General features: G+C 25.7%; 1 protein-coding gene across 1 annotated transcript; it reads left to right on the top strand.

Annotated features, from left to right (window-relative positions):
• Positions 1-1,740: 1,740 nt before the first annotated feature.
• On the top strand, positions 1,741-14,552 carry LOC129963891 (transketolase-like protein 2). The gene is made up of 11 exons (XM_056078479.1): positions 1,741-2,014; positions 2,718-2,835; positions 3,628-3,741; positions 4,218-4,315; positions 4,863-5,054; positions 5,562-5,689; positions 7,663-7,859; positions 9,255-9,576; positions 11,187-11,401; positions 12,163-12,379; positions 14,130-14,552. The coding sequence occupies exons 1-11, from the start codon at positions 1,926-1,928 to the stop codon at positions 14,300-14,302; spliced, it is 1,863 nt and encodes a 620-aa protein (XP_055934454.1). The 5' UTR covers positions 1,741-1,925; the 3' UTR covers positions 14,303-14,552.
• Positions 14,553-19,151: the final 4,599 nt, after the last annotated feature.

Raw genomic sequence — 19,151 nt, 5'->3', positions numbered from 1 at the left:
TTTAAGTAACATTAGGGCTACTTGTAATGGCCCTCGTAATTTTGAGCTCCAATCAGATGACACTTGAGGACGAGGACGACATCTGAATTGTCGCCCCACCAGTAGCAAGACGACTCTAAAGAGACCAACTGGTTAATACGATGGTTCTTTGATCGAATCAGGGTTCGAGCCTGGATCTTTCCGATCCTAAATCTGAAGATAGACGACCCGACCCATTTAAGATCGGGATTTAAATCATTCCCATTTTGAAGACATTTTAGATACAATCATTGAAAAAAAAATTTCGATGAATAAAACTTCAATAATAAGTACCATTGATGTCATAATTTGCTTTAACATGTTATGATAGTTTAATATTTATTTATTATAATTATGTTAATAGTGATATTTATATCTGATATGCATTGTTTAGGTCATTCGAGTTCAATAAAAGATTAATCGTAGAACAGATTTTCATAGCAGATAGAGAGAGGTTGGAAACCGGAGAAATTAAAGCCGGATTATTACAAAAAAAAAAAAAGCACAGCTATTTTTTTTAATTATAGCAGATTTTTGTCATGAGAAAATTTTATCATTAAGAAAATACTAATTTCAAGCAATGAAATATTTTAAAAGCAAATATGAATAAGGTAGGTATGCCAATTATATACGAAAAATATTTTTTATTTTTTAATAAATAAACATTTTTTTATATTTTAGTTCTAAGATGCTGTACATAAATAAAAAACTGTGTTATCAAAATTTCATATAATTCATTTTATGGTAATGTTTTTATCACAAATCGAAGTTATTCATATATTTTAATATTCATATATGTCAACTTCAAGTTATTTCATATATGTTTTTGCTGATTTCTAAATAAAATTTTTTCTTAAAAAATTAAATTATTTTTTAAAAATTTAAAGTTTTTATTTGAAACAAAATACGAAAGCGGAGGAATAATTAAAAAAATTAATTAGTTGTGAGACCCTTTATTTAAAAATCAATAAGTCTAAACAAAACAAATTTTTTATGTCGTTGGTTTATCGTCAAAAATGACCAGGTCAAAAGAAAAGAAATATATCATCTTTGTAACAAAAAAAAAGTCTCCCATATCAGTATGACAACAACATACAATATATTCCACTTTAAATTAAATGTATAAAATTTGAAATAATATTTTAAAAATTAATGCATAATCTTTAAATTAAATGCATATCCTGGAAAAATATTTTGAAACATCCAGAATACAACTGTACTTTGACGATATGTGCGAAAAAAATATTACCTAAGTTTTAACCACGCAAATGAAAATTCTTTCCATTGCGAAAACACAGATCTCATTTTATATTATTTTTTGAACCTTTTTGGTAAAATCGTTTCTTATTAGAAGTGTAAAATGTTTAAATTCTACACGAAAATATAAATATTATATAAAGAGAACATTCCCGGAAAGAAAAAAAAGACTAATCTAAAATAGCTGAAGTAATTCAGCTAGGAATCTTTCACCACGTAATTTCATTTCATTTGTTGCAATAAATAAATGACTGAAATCTTAGCACTCTTATATAAATGACTAAAAATCAAGTAAGCGAATTATTCAAAAAAAAATCTGAAAAAGAAATTATTCACCAAGAAAATAATAACAAAGTTTGGAATTTTGAGTAGTTTTTGCTTTCCAACAGCGTTTGCTTCTACACCGGTTGCTGTGACGTAATCAAGTGTCAGCAAATGATTGGCTCGTAGAGCTTTCGAAATATCCATGTGGTCCAGTTCTTCTACCGGCGTGTAACCTGAAAGGCTGATTAGTGTCAGTGGTTCCTCTCCGGCTGGCCAGTTAAACCTTTGAATTCTTTACACACCCATATTCAGGGCTCTGAAACTTAGTTTCTGTTTCACAAGCTTGAGTTTTTGTCTTCGAGTCAAGTTAACTTACCTTTTGAAAGATGGGCGGAAAAAGTGTGCAAGATTTGAAAGATATTGCTAATAAATTGCGTATTAACAGTATAAAAGCAACAAATGCTAGCAATTCTGGGTATGTAGTATTATATTCCGATGTTACTAAACATAAAAAGTGATGTTAATTGGCAGATTAATTTTGATTTTTAAGTACCTTTAAACATTGCTTTTGGTTTTGAAATAAATGTATGAATTAGTTGGTTATATAGCATATTTGGGAATTACGAATTTAGTATTTATACTAGAAAATGAATTGTTCATTTAAATTTTTTAAGCGGTGTGGAAATTACAAGCCATGTATTAGTATATATGTGGAAGCTTTCTATTTTTATTCTGTACCGATTAGATAATTATAAACTTTTTTTGTCTCAAATAGCCAGTCACTGTTGACCTTGAACTTTCCTTGCATCTGGAAGGTGTGCAAAGATATATGCGAAGACATTTTCTCTAATTAATTATATTTCTAAAACTTAAACGCATTTTGAACTTAATTGCGTACTTTTAAAAATAGGCTATATCTTTTTCTTGTTAACAGGAACTATGTAAACATATAATCAGACTCAAATTAATTCTTCTATTCAAAATAGTTTGTTCAAATGTAAAATAAAACTCTTATTGCATTTTATCATAATGATCTTGTTTTGTTAAACTTCTTAACACACATAATATTAAGTATATAATTTTGAAAAAAGTAAAATGTTTGTAACAGTATTTAAGTTTGAATGAATTCTATATTTGTATATCTTATTGTTATATGTTTATGCATTTTTGTCCCTCAGTCATCCTACATCATGCTGTTCAATGGCAGAAATTATGTCTGTCCTGTTTTTTAACACCATGAAATTCAAAGTTTCTGATCCCAGAGATCCATCAAGTGACAGATTTGTCCTTTCCAAGGTAAGTCTTTTATTTCCCTCGGAAATGTTAAAGAAATTAAGCTGAAGTTTTAAATGTTTATATTAGGAAAATATTAACAGTGGATTTCCTATTTATAGTAAGCAATCATTTAAAAATTTCTATTTTATTAAGCTAATCATTAAGGAGATTATTATCAGTTAACTTTTTTCAATTTGATATTATATCTAGATGCGTGTCCTATTCTCAGAAATGTGAAATATGTTTTACTGTAATAGATGATAAATTATAGTATATAGATAAAAAAATATTTTAAATTTTTAAAAAAAATCATAGGGAGCATTTTTTAAAGAATTTATTTTATTGATAATAAATTTTCTAAGATGTTAAATATATTTTAAACTTGAATCTAAAATTTCCTTTAACTTTTCTGATTATATTATTCAATACATTATTTTATCAAAAAATTAAAGCTTATAATAAATTATCCAAATTTCTGTATAATTATATTCTTATTAATCTGTTTTATATAAATGAAAATGCTTATTTGATAATTAATCAGTATTCTTTTTTCAAATCAGATATTAAAAATAAGTGCAAGTAAAATATTTAATTGGTCAAATTTAATACAAGAGAAATTTTAGTTGTTTGGTAATATTTTAATTATTTGGTAGTGATTGTATAACAGTATTTTTTTATATCTTTATAAAAAAATTAAATTTTATTTAGCAAATGTAATATCTTAAAATACATCATGATTATGCTTAAATATTATAGTACAAAATTGAATGTTTTAAACTTATGCATTTCCTTAATGGTCTTTTAATTCCTTAGGGCCATGCGGCTCCTATCCTTTATGCTGCTTGGGCTGAGGCTGGTTTATTTCCTGAAAGTGATCTTTTGAAACTGAGGAAGATTGACTGTGACCTTGAGGGACATCCTACTCCCGTTAGTTTCCATGACTTTTTCCTTTTCTTTTTTTGTCTTTCATTCAGGTTTACCAAATTTTTTATTTTAATCAAAAACAAAGTAATTCTGATAAAAAGCCAAAGGTTTTAAGTAACTAAATTGTAATAAAGATTTATAATTCTTTTTAAGTTCTGTAGTTAGATAAAATTCTTATTTAAAAATAAATTACTTTGACTTGAAATTTTTATAATGTTTAGCATTGGTTAGATTAATATATATTTAGTGGTCACTAATCTGCATGATACTTGTATATCGCCTGTATGCTAGCAATTAATTGTTAAAAAAACATGTCATATTTAGTATAGCTAAATTGTTAAATGCCTTCTTCATTCATTAAATTACATGTAATATGAATGACCTTACAACAGGGTATTTTGCTAAGTTTTTAAGTATTCAAGTTTTGTTTTTCTTTCCTTTTTCCAGTTTCTATAAATTTTGTTAATCTGTTTTTGTAGCGTCTTTCTTTTGTGGATGTTGCAACTGGTTCATTAGGACAAGGATTAAGTTGTTCAGCTGGTATCGCATATACTGGAAAATACTTCGAAAATGCAAGGTAAAATTTCTGTACTGTATTTTAAACTATAAGAACTTAGTAATAATTAAAATTTGTAAGGCATTAAGATGACCTAGTACTTGTATAAAGTATTATATAAGCACTTTCATATGTAATTTAATTTCTGATATTTAAATCTGCTTTTTTAAAATTGATCCATTATTTGAAAACAATGCTTTAAAACATTTATAGCAATCTTTCTGGTATTAACAGAATGCCATGCTTATTCATTGAAATTAACTTTTCTACAATTTACATTAATGTAATTTTTGAAAAAATATTTTTTAAGGATATTTATGAAAATACAGTTTTTATTTTTATGGTAAACAATATGTCAAAGAAAAAAATACTACAGTAGATCTAATTCATATATACTTCCAGCTAGAAAGCCTCATCATTATATAGAGTTCTGAATCAGCAATGCTTAAAATATTTGTTACTGAGTTTCAGATACATAGATATTTCATTTTATTAGAAGATTAATGTTTTTTAAATTGATACCGTTCTGGACTAATTGTGGACTAAAAATTTTGTATAACCTTTGAAGCTATCGTGTATATTGCTTGATTGGAGATGGAGAATCAGCAGAAGGTTCAATCTGGGAAGCCCTTTCATTTGCTGGCCATTACAAATTGGATAATCTTGTTGCCATTTTTGATATCAATAGATTGGGTCAAAGTGAACCTACTATGTTTCAACATCATATGGACGTTTATGAGCAAAGATTGAAAGCTTTTGGGTGAGTTTTAAAGGTTTTTTACCTTACCTTGACTTCAAATGTTACATATATATATAATATAATCTCTTAAACTTCAAGTGTATTAATTCTTTCTTTTTAGTTTTATCACTTTTAGTTTTAAGTTTTTTCTCTTTTTAATGAAGTAACATTAAAATATTCCAAAACTTCCCTCTTGTAAAATTACTTTAAAAAATAAAAATCAAATTCAGCATAAGTTACAATTTCTAGTATGTGGTATTTTAGATCTTTTAATCATAAAATATTTACAATATAAATGACACATTTTGTAACTATAAGGGAGAAAAAAACTGAAAAGTTTTAGATTTGTATGTGTCAATATTTTATATCTGAACTGCATATATAGATATAGATAGATTTAAAACACACACACACACAATAAATAACTTATGCTGATGACATGTCTTATTTCATGCATAAAAGAAATATAAATATTTTGAATAGCTCAGTTTTTTTTTTGTTTTTGAAATTTTATTTTTGTTTTTTCAGCTTTAATACAATTGTAATTGATGGTCATGATGTTGAACAAATAATTAATGCGTTAGAAAATGCTGCAAATTGTAAGGGCAAGCCCACAGCTATTTTAGCAAAAACTTACAAGGGCAAAGGATTGGCTGGTAAGGATTTCGTACTGTTTCTTTAATATTCATTGTGGAATAAATGATCAGTAATGGTTATTGCTCTTCCAGTTATTTTGTGCTGATTTCCTTTGTTGTAATTTTCATAAAAAATTAGATTTAAGCATAAATAGTAAGATTTTATATTTTAGTATTAAAATTATACTTCTAATATTGTGATGCAGCTATTTCTTAAGGTGTTGATGGTGATACAAAACATAAAAAATAAAATTTGTAGAAATGAATTTGATTTTAAATATTCAGCATACTTTATTTAGTAACCTTTTTTATAGCAGCCTTTGAGTGGTAAGCTTGGAAACAATTTAAGAATATAAAAAATATAATGTATATAAGAAGTAAAATTGTTTTATGTGTACCTTTTTAACTGCTGTATACATATTTGCATGCATGCACACATACATATGTAAAATATGATTTGAAACGGTCATTGAATTCTTCGACACTTTTTTCCTTTATACTTTCCTTGAAATATCCAATTTTTACTTTCTGTGAGAATGTCTTTATCCAAACCAGGGCAAGAGCCAAATAGTGTATCAAATAGTAAGGCAGAAAGCAGGAAAGAAAGACAATGAAAGCCTCTTTGGATCGTGCATAGTTTCAGAAAATAATTTGTCATTTCAGTGTTTTAATATTGTAGGAAAATTGATAGCATGCTTAACCTGAAAGTTATGATGAAGCCAAAGTTCAAGTGATTAGCAAATTATTTTTGTAATGTAGATTATATAATATACCTTATAGAGTGTATATATTAACTGGTATAAATCCATAATTAATATTAACTAACTAGCACATATATTTATATTTGTACGCCTTTATAAAATATTCCTATTTGTTGGTCCATTTGACTCGTCCATTCTTCTGGTAAAGTAAATTGATCTTTATAAGAATTTCTCATATTTTAGAATAATAGTACATACTATAGTAGTAATAATAATAATAATGGTGGATCATATATCATAGATAGCTCTGAGTAATCGGTTTTCATTGTTAGTCAAGAGGTTAAACCTACTTGTATTTTATTACAGAAAAAACACATGGTAAAATATTCATTCTTGATGTAATGTTTTTTTGAAGTTATTTTATTTCATATTAAATCATTTTTATTAAGTATGTAATGTATTTTGTAAACAAATATTTAAATTCAAATTTTCAATGTAAATATTTTATTTTGGTGTAAAATTTTTTTTTGAGTATATTTGTCGGCTGTGTTAAAAATTCTGAATTAGTTAATCATTTACAATAACAAATAAAGTTTTTTATTTTAATTCTTCCTCAATTTTTTTTTTCTTTGTCATAATGTTATTTAAACTTTTAGCCAAAAATACTTGATGTTACATTTCGATACAGTTTAGCATGTGTTTATAGAAATGCATCAATATGAATAAATTTTGTCTATTCTAAGCCATAGTTAATAAAATTATCACATAGTTTATTTATCTGGAATGTCAATAATATCAAATCAAATTTAAATTATATACTTGTTGCAAAAATGGTTCTAAAATTGAAATTTCTGTTAAATTTTGGAACTTAAGAATTATAAGAATTTTATTGATTTTTCAGTTCTAGAAAGTATTTTTTTTTTTTTTTTTACTAGAAGTGTTGTGTATTTTTTTTCCTTGAATCTAATTTTTAAATCAAATATACTAGTTTTCTTTAAACATACAATATAATTTGGGGCATTTATAATAATTGAGAAACAAATGTTGAATTTGTCTTGCTTCTGCCTTTTATTTATTTTTTAATCTATCTGAAATTCTATTCAACCTTTTGGTTATTAGAGATTGAATAAATTGTATTACAATTAGTATATAAATATCTGTTGTGCAAGAATCTTGTTTATATTGCTTCTCATTATAAAGAACAAATAATGTTGCTTTATTGCTCATAGAACTATATTATAAAAGCATTTAGATATTTTTGTTCTTATGTATTTGACTATATTTTAACTGTAGGTATTGAAGATGAAGAAAACTGGCATGGTAAACCCCTTGGTGCTAAAGCTGAGAATGCTATAAAAGAACTACTGGCTCTCATAGCTAATAACTGTCCCCCACCAATTGCTACCATCCAGCCTGCAAGTGATGTTCCTCCTGTTGCTAATAGCCCAATCTGCCTTTCAGAGCCACCTAACTATACTTTAGGTGAAACGGTTAGTAAATTATTATTCCAAGTGCCAAACATTGATTTGAATTTTATGAATTACTTTTGTGTTACTGTCCATGATTTTGATAATTCTGTGTAGTATAAAAACAAATTTCTGTAAGTAGGAAAAGTTTTTACTGAAGTTTTTGTTATTGGGATTGTTTTCTTAAAATAACCTTTTTAACCTTAGAAAATTAACAGCAACATAATCATATTATTAAATTATTTTCCTTCCATAAAAATTTGTTGCTTTCCTCTATTGACGTTGGTCCATGGCAAATTTCTCACTAAGCAGATAAGGCCTAGGGCTATTAGATTGAGAAGGATGTAATCAGAAGGTTGATTTAAAAAAAAAAAATATTTTCCTTGTTAGATAAATAAGATAATTCAGAGGTTAATAATTTTTACAAATTATTTGAATATTAACACTATTGAGTATAACTGGTTATTTATACATTTTGTCATGTTTGCTTAGTTATTAAAATATTTATAAATACTGAAAATCTACTTCAATAATATTGTGTGCAAATGTTTATTACAGGCAGTTGGAATTATGTGTAAATTAATGCAAAAAGTTTGTGTAAAAATTAATAAAATTAAAAACTCGCCTAAAATATTAAAAATGTGCTGGAGTGAGTTAGTTATATGGGCCAGTTATTAAAAAGTGGTCTTGTGCTAGGTTGAGGGCTATAAAATACCTAAATCCACTTTTGTTAATAGGTTATAATGAATACAAATATATGCAGTTTTTGCAAATTTACTGAAACAAATTAGCTTAAAATAAATAATAAACAAAATATTAGCTTAAAAATGTGTTAGAATTTGAAATAAAAAAAGGGGGCCCTCTTAATGTCTCATTCCTATGTCCCAAAATGCCTAATTCTGTTTCTGATTTGATTAGAATTATTACGACTAGAGATTTCCATCTATTATTCAGCATTATTTACTTGTTCATAAGCATTTTTCTTAAAACAATCTTAAAATTTAGTTTTAGAGACATTTTGTAATTGTAATGTCAAATTATTTTTTGTTGATTATTTGCTTTTTTTCTGTTTTATCATTTGTTTTTACTTTATTGATATTCTATAATTTTATCTTAAATTTTCTTATTCTAGAGCAACTATTTTATCTCAGTTGAAGATGATTTAAAAGGTGTTAGTTTTGTTAGATTTTTTATGCCTTAGACATTTTAATTGCTAATGTGAATAGTTAAATTACTGAACTTTTTAAAAAATGTTAAATTTGGTAATGTTGTTCTAAATTATTACAGTTATTATAAATGCTTTAATTTCATACTATAGATTGATCATTAATTATGTGCCATATTTTGTGTGTGTTTCTACTTTCTTGTTTAGAAGTAGTCTATTCCTAATGATTTTTTTCCTTGCCATTTTATATTTAGGTTGCAACTCGGCTTGCTTATGGTACAGCTTTGTTGAAACTCGGAACCAACAGCAAGCGTATTGTTGCTTTGGATGCTGATACAAAAAATTCTACCTATTCTGACAAATTTCGAAAAGCTTTTCCTGATCGTTTTGTTGAGTGCTTTATTGCAGAGCAGAATCTTATTGGAGTTGCTGTTGGCTGCTCTACCAGGGGTAGAAAGATTCCTTTTACCAGTACATTTGCTACTTTCTATACCCGAGCATTTGATCAGCTGCGCATGGCAGCTATTTCTCAGGCTAATATCAAGTGCTGTGGATCTCACTGTGGAGTTTCTATTGGTAAAAATTTTATATGCATTAAAAAGTTTTATTAAAATTTATAAAAAGTTAAGACTACTTATCAGACTATTTTGTTTATGTATAATTTTGAAAAATATTTTTCTAATGAGCTAAGATCTTATAATTTTAGAGTAATTAATATTTTAGCTTCAATTTAATATTTTCATTTCAAATTATTAGAAATCAAGTAATATTTGAAATTTTTGTTTTATTTGAAATTATATAAATGGTAACAAATTTGTTCATTAAGAGTTTTTTATTGTCTCTCAAATTATTTTAGAAGAACAAACTTTTATTTTGCGAATTGAAAAGAAGTTTCAAAACAAATCTAATCCCTCCCCTCCCCCCAAATCTTATTATACTTATATTAAGTTCAAGGAATGCACTTTATATTCCACTTGTAGATACTATTTTGCCATTTATCAATGTTTTCCTACAGCTATATGGCAAATCTTGAGTATATTATATTATAATATTTGGAAATCCAGTTTTTTTAATTGAATTAAGTATTAAAACCCAAGAATATTTACGTTTGCATTTTAGTTTTCCTAGAACCTGAATCATTGATTTGTTAAATACAGCTGTCTTCTGGCTTATGAAAATTTGAAAAACAATCTGTAATGATTTCATGTGAATCAGGATATGATACTAAAGTATTTAAAAGATGCAAAAGGTGTTACAAATTTACAACCCAATAGAATGATAAATTCGTATTAATGAAACTCGCTTGTCAACTTGTCATTTTAATTGACATAAATGACTACATATTTCTTTCTTGAATTATTGAACCAATATTTATTATGACCAATGAATTAGAGTTACAAAAGCATAAATTAAACTTTTATGAAATTTTATCATGAATAGAGTAAAAACATGGTTAGTTATATTTTATTCTTCATTATATTTAGGTATTATTATTTATAGTTCAAATTTTACTTTGGCTTAAACCTCATATAATTAATATTAAATTAAGGATAGTGCTTGTCAGATTTCTTTGGTTCATTTTTTTGAATAACTATTTTTAGGTCAATTATTAATTTTTATAATTCAAATTTAATCCTAGCATTTTGTGTTGATGATGTAATTGTAAAGTAACTATTAACCGATATGAAAATACGAGTACAAAAAATCAGCTTAGTTATTGAGCATTTGAATTTTTAAAGAATGGATTTTATTAAAATAATGACATAATATAAATTTGTAAATTAACTATCCATCCGTCGATGGCATTTTATTTAACTGTGCAAAATTTTATTTGTCACTTTACTGTACATATTTTGTATGAGCTTGTAGTTGTTATTTTGAAATAGTTAATATGGATAGAAGTGTAACTAACATCATTACTGATGCGGTGTAACTAGTCGTTTAATAACAGAGTGCCGATTTCTGTTTCAACAAGGGATGTCAGGTGCAAAATGAGTTAGTATCTATGATGTCTTCACTTTACTCCTGTATTCATTGTTTGAAACAAAAATTGACAATTCAGTATAGAATAAGCATGTTCGGTTGGGTTGGATTAGTAATGAAAGGGTTAAGTTTTTAAATATATCCATAATTTGTTCAAATATCACTTTTTCAATGCATGCAGTGCTAATAAATTATTTATGCAGGTGAGGATGGCCCTTCTCAGATGGGTTTGGAAGATATTGCCATGTTTCGTACTCTGCCTGGAAGTACAGTTTTTTATCCTAGTGATGCTGTATCTACAGAGCGTGCGTGTGAACTTGCGGCTAACATTCATGGAATCTGCTTTATTAGAACATCTCGTCCTAATACACCTGTAATATATGCAAATGATGAACCATTTGCAATAGGAAAAGCTAAGGTATCATTTGATTTATTTAAAGTTGTATTGCGATTTTATCTTTGAATGCTATATTTGATTCCATTTCATATATGTATAGATATCTTATATATATCATATATAAAGATCTTTTGGAAATTCAGAATTGTTAATTTATTACTTAACATCAACTGACTTACTTATTTCAACAATAATCTGATATTATCTACTGAATTTTATATTAGAAATGCCAGTATGTATTATAAAGTAACAAATTCAGGTATAAAAGTAACATATATTGTACAATTTATAGATGGATGGCTATAAAGCATATATATTTCTTAGGTCAAGTGATGCGTGTTGAAGTAGTTATCTAAGTGTCTAACTTTATTGTGCATTTATTTCATTTAAATAACTTACTATATTTCATGCATTTAAATGTTATAAAAACACATTAACTTTCTAATTTCTTAAAAAAAAAAAATTGCCTTTAAATTTTAATACAGTTGTAAAACTGGACAGTAAATTCTAATACAGTTGTAAAACTGGATTGAATAATTTACCTAAATTAAAGAATCATTTTTTTTTTTACCTGCCTTGGTATGTAAAAAATCTGTTATGCAGTTTTATATTATATTTATTGAAATAAAATTTCTGCTTTTGATCTACTAAAGTTGACCTGAATTTCCTAGTCAATTAGATATAAAATATGTTTTCCAAACATAAAAGTTTCATTATTTCTTTAAGATACAGAAATGAAATTTGTATAAATTTTTTTTCCTCATTTCTTTGAAATTTTATAGGTTGTGAAAAAGTCTGCAAGTGATGTTGCAGTTGTAATTAGTGCTGGAGTCACCTTATTTGAAGCTTTGAAAGCTGCCGATTTGCTGGATCAGCAAGGAATTAATGTGCGAGTAATTGATCTGTTTACTGTAAAACCTATTGATGTTGCTACTATACAAAGCAATGCCAAGGAATGTGGAGGCAGAATTATTACAGTTGAAGATCATTATGGTGAAGGTAATTACATTTTAATTCTTTTTATATAAAGTAGATAAGTTTCATTTATTTTGTCATGTGAGAAAAATCTATTTATAGAGCATTTTAATGAGTGTGCTATATAAAAATAATGGGAAATACTTTTGAATTGTATTTATTAGAATAAAATAAATATCTAATAATAACAATAATAATCCTGTATTAAAACTTTTGCTCAGATTTAGGTTATTTAAAAAAAATGTTTCATCTGAATTATACAAAGATCCATGTTCAATATGTTCTCTTAAGAGATGACCTTTATTATATTAAATATTTTTAGTCAGTAAATTTTGCAGAGGCATCAAATAGTACGCACGTACATATTTATTATAGTTTTAAAGATGTATGTATATTATTCATAGGTAATTTGAAATAAAATTAAATTTTTCAGTTATTTAAAGCAATGGAAAATTTTAAAGAATTTACCACTGATATTCAACTATTGAATACAATAGTTTTTTTTTTATAAAATACTAAATATATGTGTTTTTTATCCAACATGATTTGTTTTTTTTAAAAATGATTTACAAAAAACTTTTAGTTTGTAATTTTGCATATAGTTAAAACATTCAATAATTTGTATTGGGAACGTTTTTACTCAATGATTTTAATTGGACGGATGTCTTCATATCTAATCTAGTACATTTTTTTTCTTTGCGAACTAACATGTTCTAATGCTGAAAGTTAGTTTCTCATATCAGTGAAGAAAGATAATTAAGAACTAAATAAAATAAATAAGAATAGTTGTTAGTTTATTGGATAGTATTGAAATTAATTTTAATCGTAATTATTTCTCATATTTTTCTAGATTATCCAGTGAGTTCAATAAAATATATTAGGAAATGAACAACAGAAAAATGAGTAATTTATTCAAATTCTAGTTTAATCTAATTTCTCCAACCATTTTTATTCATTTTGGAAAATGACATTTCTCTAATACCATTCATTGTTCTCCTTGAGCTGAAATATATTTGGGTGTTATTAACATTCAATTGTAACCTTGGAAGATATCAAAATTAAAATGTATGCATGTATAAATACAGTCCTTAAAATATTTTTACAGCTTCAATTTTAGTAAATGATCAGCAAGTACGGTACTTGAACACATGCTTTATTGCCTAGAAACAAGTATTAATAATGATTTTATTTCATCTTAATAATGCTGTGACTTTCAATATTAGTAATGTTATTAAATTCTTAATAGCACTTGACTATATATTTTTTTTATCAAGCATTTAAAAAAAATTTCAATAAAAGAAAAAAACTTCTCAAAGTCTTCTCACTTTCATGTAGAATTTTATTTAATAAAATAAAAAACTGCAATGTTTAATTTGTATTTAAAAGAATTTTGTTATTTTTGACGGATTTAAGTTTACTCAATTCATCTAAAGAATAAATATGCATAATTTTTAAATGTAAAAATTTGATTTTCCTCGATGTAAAGAACAGAACTTGCCAGATGCATTTCTATCAATATCTCAAATTCATGCCATCAATTGAATTAAATTAATAATTGCATTTCTTGGAGAAAATTGTGAGATATTGAAAAACTATCAGTAACAAATATTTATCATACTTCATAAAAATGAAAATCTGAATATATCAATATCTTTAAAAAAAATTTTAAAAAATTATATAAATTATTTTAATGTTTGTTCAAGTCTAGAATATTTTATTAAAATAGTTTTTTTGAAGCCCCTAAAATGTAATGATTCATGAATATTTGATTTAGGTGGAATCGGAGAAGCTGTAGCTGGAGCTGTTAGTTGTTGCCGTAACACCATTCTAACTCGCTTAGCTGTGTCTGGTGTACCTCGCAGTGGACCACCTGCTGTCTTGCTGGATATGTTTGGCATCAGTGCAAACCACATCGTAAAAGCTGTGATGGAGATCAAGGATTTGTAAAATAATTGCATGAAAACTGATTTCTTTGAATTCATTCCATGATGCATATTCCTTTGTGAATGTGTATCAGTGTGGAAGATTTTGCATTGCTAGTTAATTTGCATGCTTTGTCTTCACAATCATCAAAGCCTTATGAAACGATTAACGGGTTCTTTTCCTTTGTTCCTCATTAAATTTTTTTTTTAATTATAATTTGTTATTTCTTAAGCTTGAAAATGCTTTTGTAAAAAAATAAATCTTTTCCACATTATGTGTTGTTATTTCCTCCCTGAATGAGATGAATCTGGTGTTTTTTGAATTTCAGAGTGTTATTGCATTTCCTTTAATTAAAATACTGCACGATTTCCCTGTATCCCAATTAATTCAAACTTCATTTTAATTAGATATACTGACAGCATTTTTTAAGATATTGTATAAAAAAGTGAGTTGATTTAATTAAACTTAGGTTAGAAAATTAACTAATTTTTAAATAAGCATTTTTCATAACTAAAAATATTTATTTCCATAGAGTGTAATCCATATTGATAGGATATCAAAGGTAAGAAAAAAAATTCATTACATAAGTTTCAGTAAAATTTTATATAGTTACAATGGTTTGTAAATAAAAGAAAGAAGGTATTTAGATATGATTATTAAAATATTGCATTGGAAAATTTTCTTCAGAAAGATTTAACCTAATACTAAAATTATTAGATTAGTTAAAATGTGAAAAGTAAAAGTGGTATCAAATGTTATTAATTAATGTTAAGGTTTTAAATGTTAAACAGTATTAAAATGCTTTTTGAGAAGAGAATATGTTTATTAAACTAGAAAAAGAAATTCTCCCAGTGATTCCAGTAATATTACATGGAAAAGGAATTTCAGTTTTATTTTGCGCTTTGTTCAATACTTAGAAAATTTTAAATACAAATTACTACAATGAATTCAGATATTTAGGATTTTTTTTTCTTTTGAATTCTATTTTTCTTGATTTTAATTATTTTTTGTCATTATTTTTAGATTTAATTCTTAATGTATATATTAAAAGAAAAAATCCTAATAAAAAAAAATCATATCTTTATAACAATCTCTTCAATGACAAGAATATCTCATTTTTATAACTTGATTTAGTTACAATCGATGCAATCTAATGACCACCCTGCTTTAAAAAAATTTATTTAGAAAAAAATAATTATATTCTGTAAATACTTAAATGTTTTGTTCAGGTACTCCTGTGTTATATAGATGAAAAGCTAACAAGTCCAGAATATTTTATTTAAGTATTCTGTTCTATTGCTAACATTCCAGACTTATTCAGAATGACTTGTGATAGATTGACAAATGTATAGCCTCAGATCTATTAGTTGTGGTAATTGGATGCATGCAGTATTTTGGCATTAAAAATGTTTGCTGTAATTGGGCTTGATCTTAGTGACAAAATCATTTAAATTATCGGTTTTTACAAGTGATATATTTTTTATATGTTTTAAGTTTTTCCTAAAATCATTAATTTTGAATGTAACTTTGAAACATTTCTGGTGAGAGTAAAATATTAATAAATATCCAAACAATCGTTCTGAAAGTGATGATTTGCTACTCTTATAGTTAAATTTGAATTTCCTTGAATTGTACATATCTTAAATATATAGTTTATTTTGTAAAATTGTTCTGCTATTATCATTGCACATGACTGTCTCTTTAATTATCTGTCTTGAACAATTATACTGAAGTAATAGAATTAATATTTCCTGATTTCAACTTATTTTAAACTACATAATTTTTTTCTTTATAGTATTAGATAGTAAAATTTTAAATGTTTTGTGCTTGTATGTAAATTTTTGTATAATAACTCTAATATAATAGATAGCTTTTATATTTTCACTGGTATTTAAAATTATTTCTGAAATGTTTAATCCTAATTTATTGCTTTGGCAGATTAAATTTTAATTATAGATTTAAGATATTAAACTATAATATTTTGATTCAATTATATGTCAAATTCAAAATTGTTAAAAAAAAATTTGACCTTTGGATGCCACTTAAAAATAAAAGCATTATTGTATTTAAAATGGAGCTAATTTACTGCAAATTTATGCATGCTTAAATTTTATTTTTTTATTTATGTGTTTCTTTGGGTAATTATCCAGTTTCATATGTTATGAGGCATTGTTTATATATATATATATATATATATAATATAAAGCTACTTTTATTTGGCCTTACCTGTCATTTTTTTTCTTTGCCGGACAGGAAAAAAATTATTTTAGATTAATTGAAGAATTAATCACTATAATAGACAACTCGGTTTGAAAATTTAGATTACAATACTGAATTCCATTCCTTTTTATATTAGTAAATAATTTACTGTTATTTTAAAATTGATTTTTATTACTTTTTTAAATTGAAGTCATATTGCATTTATGATAAGGCATTAGTAAATGTTTTAAGCTTGACATGTATTAGAAATATATTTTTGAAAAAATAATTAAAGATTTTCTTAGTTTTGAGTTCTTTATAGTTTTTAGAAAAACATTTCCTTTCAAAACTTCTGATACTTTAGAATCCTTTAAAAGCTATTCTCATCTTTAGAAAGTTGTTTCTACTAATATTCCACTAAGGTTATTTGTACAATTGACATACATTTTTAAAGTTTAAAACTGCATGTTAATTTTCTGAAATGTTGAATTTGCATATTAAAAAAGGTTCATTGATATTCTTTCAAACATTCCCTTCAGGACATTTCTTGATGTATGAATTTGATGCAAGTAAATAAGTTCTTTTGTTGTAAATACAACGTTGTAAAATTATTAATTAGTTGATAGACGGAATGTGTATAAATCATTGAAAATCATTGACAAATCTGCAAAATATTTATTTTCAATTCATATTTTAGAATCTTGATTGTTGATAAATCTATAAACTTTTAGTGTTGTAGAAAGCATATTTCATTTTCAGAGCTAACTAACATTTGCAATTATTTTCCTTTACTAACAAGTATTCAAAAATGAAAAGACAAGATCATCTAATCCTATTCAAATATTTTGTTAAGATAATTCATGAAATGGGCACTATAATATTTAGTCATTTGTTAGCCTAAAATTTAAATCATAGAAAGGAATTTTTTTTGATCACTCATGAAATTTTTGAAAATGTCCATAATTTTTCTTTAATATTAATTTTCAAACTACATATATTGCTATTTTTCAATATTAATTATTTTTTTGCACACGGTATAATAATCTTTGAAGTCTATAAAATGTGAAATTCGAATGTATATAATCTGGGGATTATTTATACGAGTTAATGAAAATATCTTTTTGTAGTATGCATTTTGATTTATTTGCAAAAACTTGGAAAGTTTTAATTTTCATTCCTCATCCATGTGTTATTAAATTTATTATTAATAGTCACAATTTTCATTTAAATTTGAACATATTGTTGCTAATCCTTAATACAGTTTCCTAGTCATCATAGTCTTATGGTCCTTGGTAGATTTTGATAATATGAGGCCACAGGCGAAATATTTTGACTAAACTCTACTAATAATAAAATAGCATGGGCTATTATTTGAATTGTTAACTTTATTCCCATGTTTATTTTCTGATGTTGTATAATTCAAAGACAATTTCTAATGCGTCTATAGCTTTTATTTCTCATTTGTACAAATATATATATATATATATATATATATATATATATAATTTATATATTGTCATTTTTTTTAATTGATTCTACAGCATTGAATCTTGTATTTCATTATATGTATAAGCAACTGTTATGGAGTTCTTTAGCAGTTTTTATTCTTCATAATTTCAAGGAAATATTCCAATTTTTATATCTAGATTATTTGGCCAAACCCTTGTGAGCATGTTGTAGCGTATGAATAGGAAGGTGGAAAGAGAGGTGTAGAGGAAAATTTCTGGTCTTAACTTTTAAAAAAGAATTGAAAAGAATCTTTTAGAAAAGAATTTGCAGACTAAAATCGGAGCACAACCATCTTTAGAGCATAAATTAAAAACTATTGCATTATATGTGTATATATTGTCTTTGCAAGGGATTGATCAGTTTCTTTATCTTGGATGCATATGTATATAATCAAATAGATAAAACTAAGATAAAATTCTTATCCCTTCATTTTTATTATTTACACTAAATTTAAAAAAAGAATGAAGTGACAGTGACATCTTTGCATCCTTTAATATCAGATGGACATATCAATGTTCAAGCATTCGAATTTTATATTGAATTAGAACAAAAAATTTTAAAAATTCTTACTTGATATATTTTTTTTTAAAAAGAAATTTAATTAGGACAGTGGTCTCCCAAATGCTGTTCAATATACTCTATATTAAAGATGTCACTTTCACGTTATAAAATCGTGGACCTTAGGCAATACCGTAAACGTCACAGGTGCTCAGATTTTTATTTTCAGACATCCACACATGAGTTTTATGTTTCATTATATAGTAAAGAAAATCAAATATGCATTGTGAATTCCTTTTATTAACCAATTGAAATCAAACTTTAACACATAATTACAGTTTTAATACTAAAGTCAAGTTACACTCGTGTCCATAAATTAAGGATAATGCAAGTTCAGGAAAAGAAAGTCAGAAGCAAAATAAATGTGACGTTTGTAAAGCTATTTATTAAACAAAAGGTAAAGAGCAAAAAAGATGCTATATGTTTGATATCATTAATAAAAATTGCGATTTTTTGCTCCCTAGAGCAAAAAAAAAAAAAAAAAAAAAAAAACTATTTACAAAAAACCAATATTACATGGTTGGTATGATGGTTAATACATAGACGATGCAATACAGTCCGCACAACGCCTAGGCATGCTGGGTATCAAATTATCGATCTGATCTTG

The sequence above is a fragment of the Argiope bruennichi genome, chromosome 3 (genome assembly GCF_947563725.1).
Source record: "Argiope bruennichi chromosome 3, qqArgBrue1.1, whole genome shotgun sequence".
NCBI lineage: Eukaryota > Metazoa > Arthropoda > Arachnida > Araneae > Araneidae > Argiope > Argiope bruennichi.
This window is presented reverse-complemented; position numbering and strand designations above follow the sequence as displayed.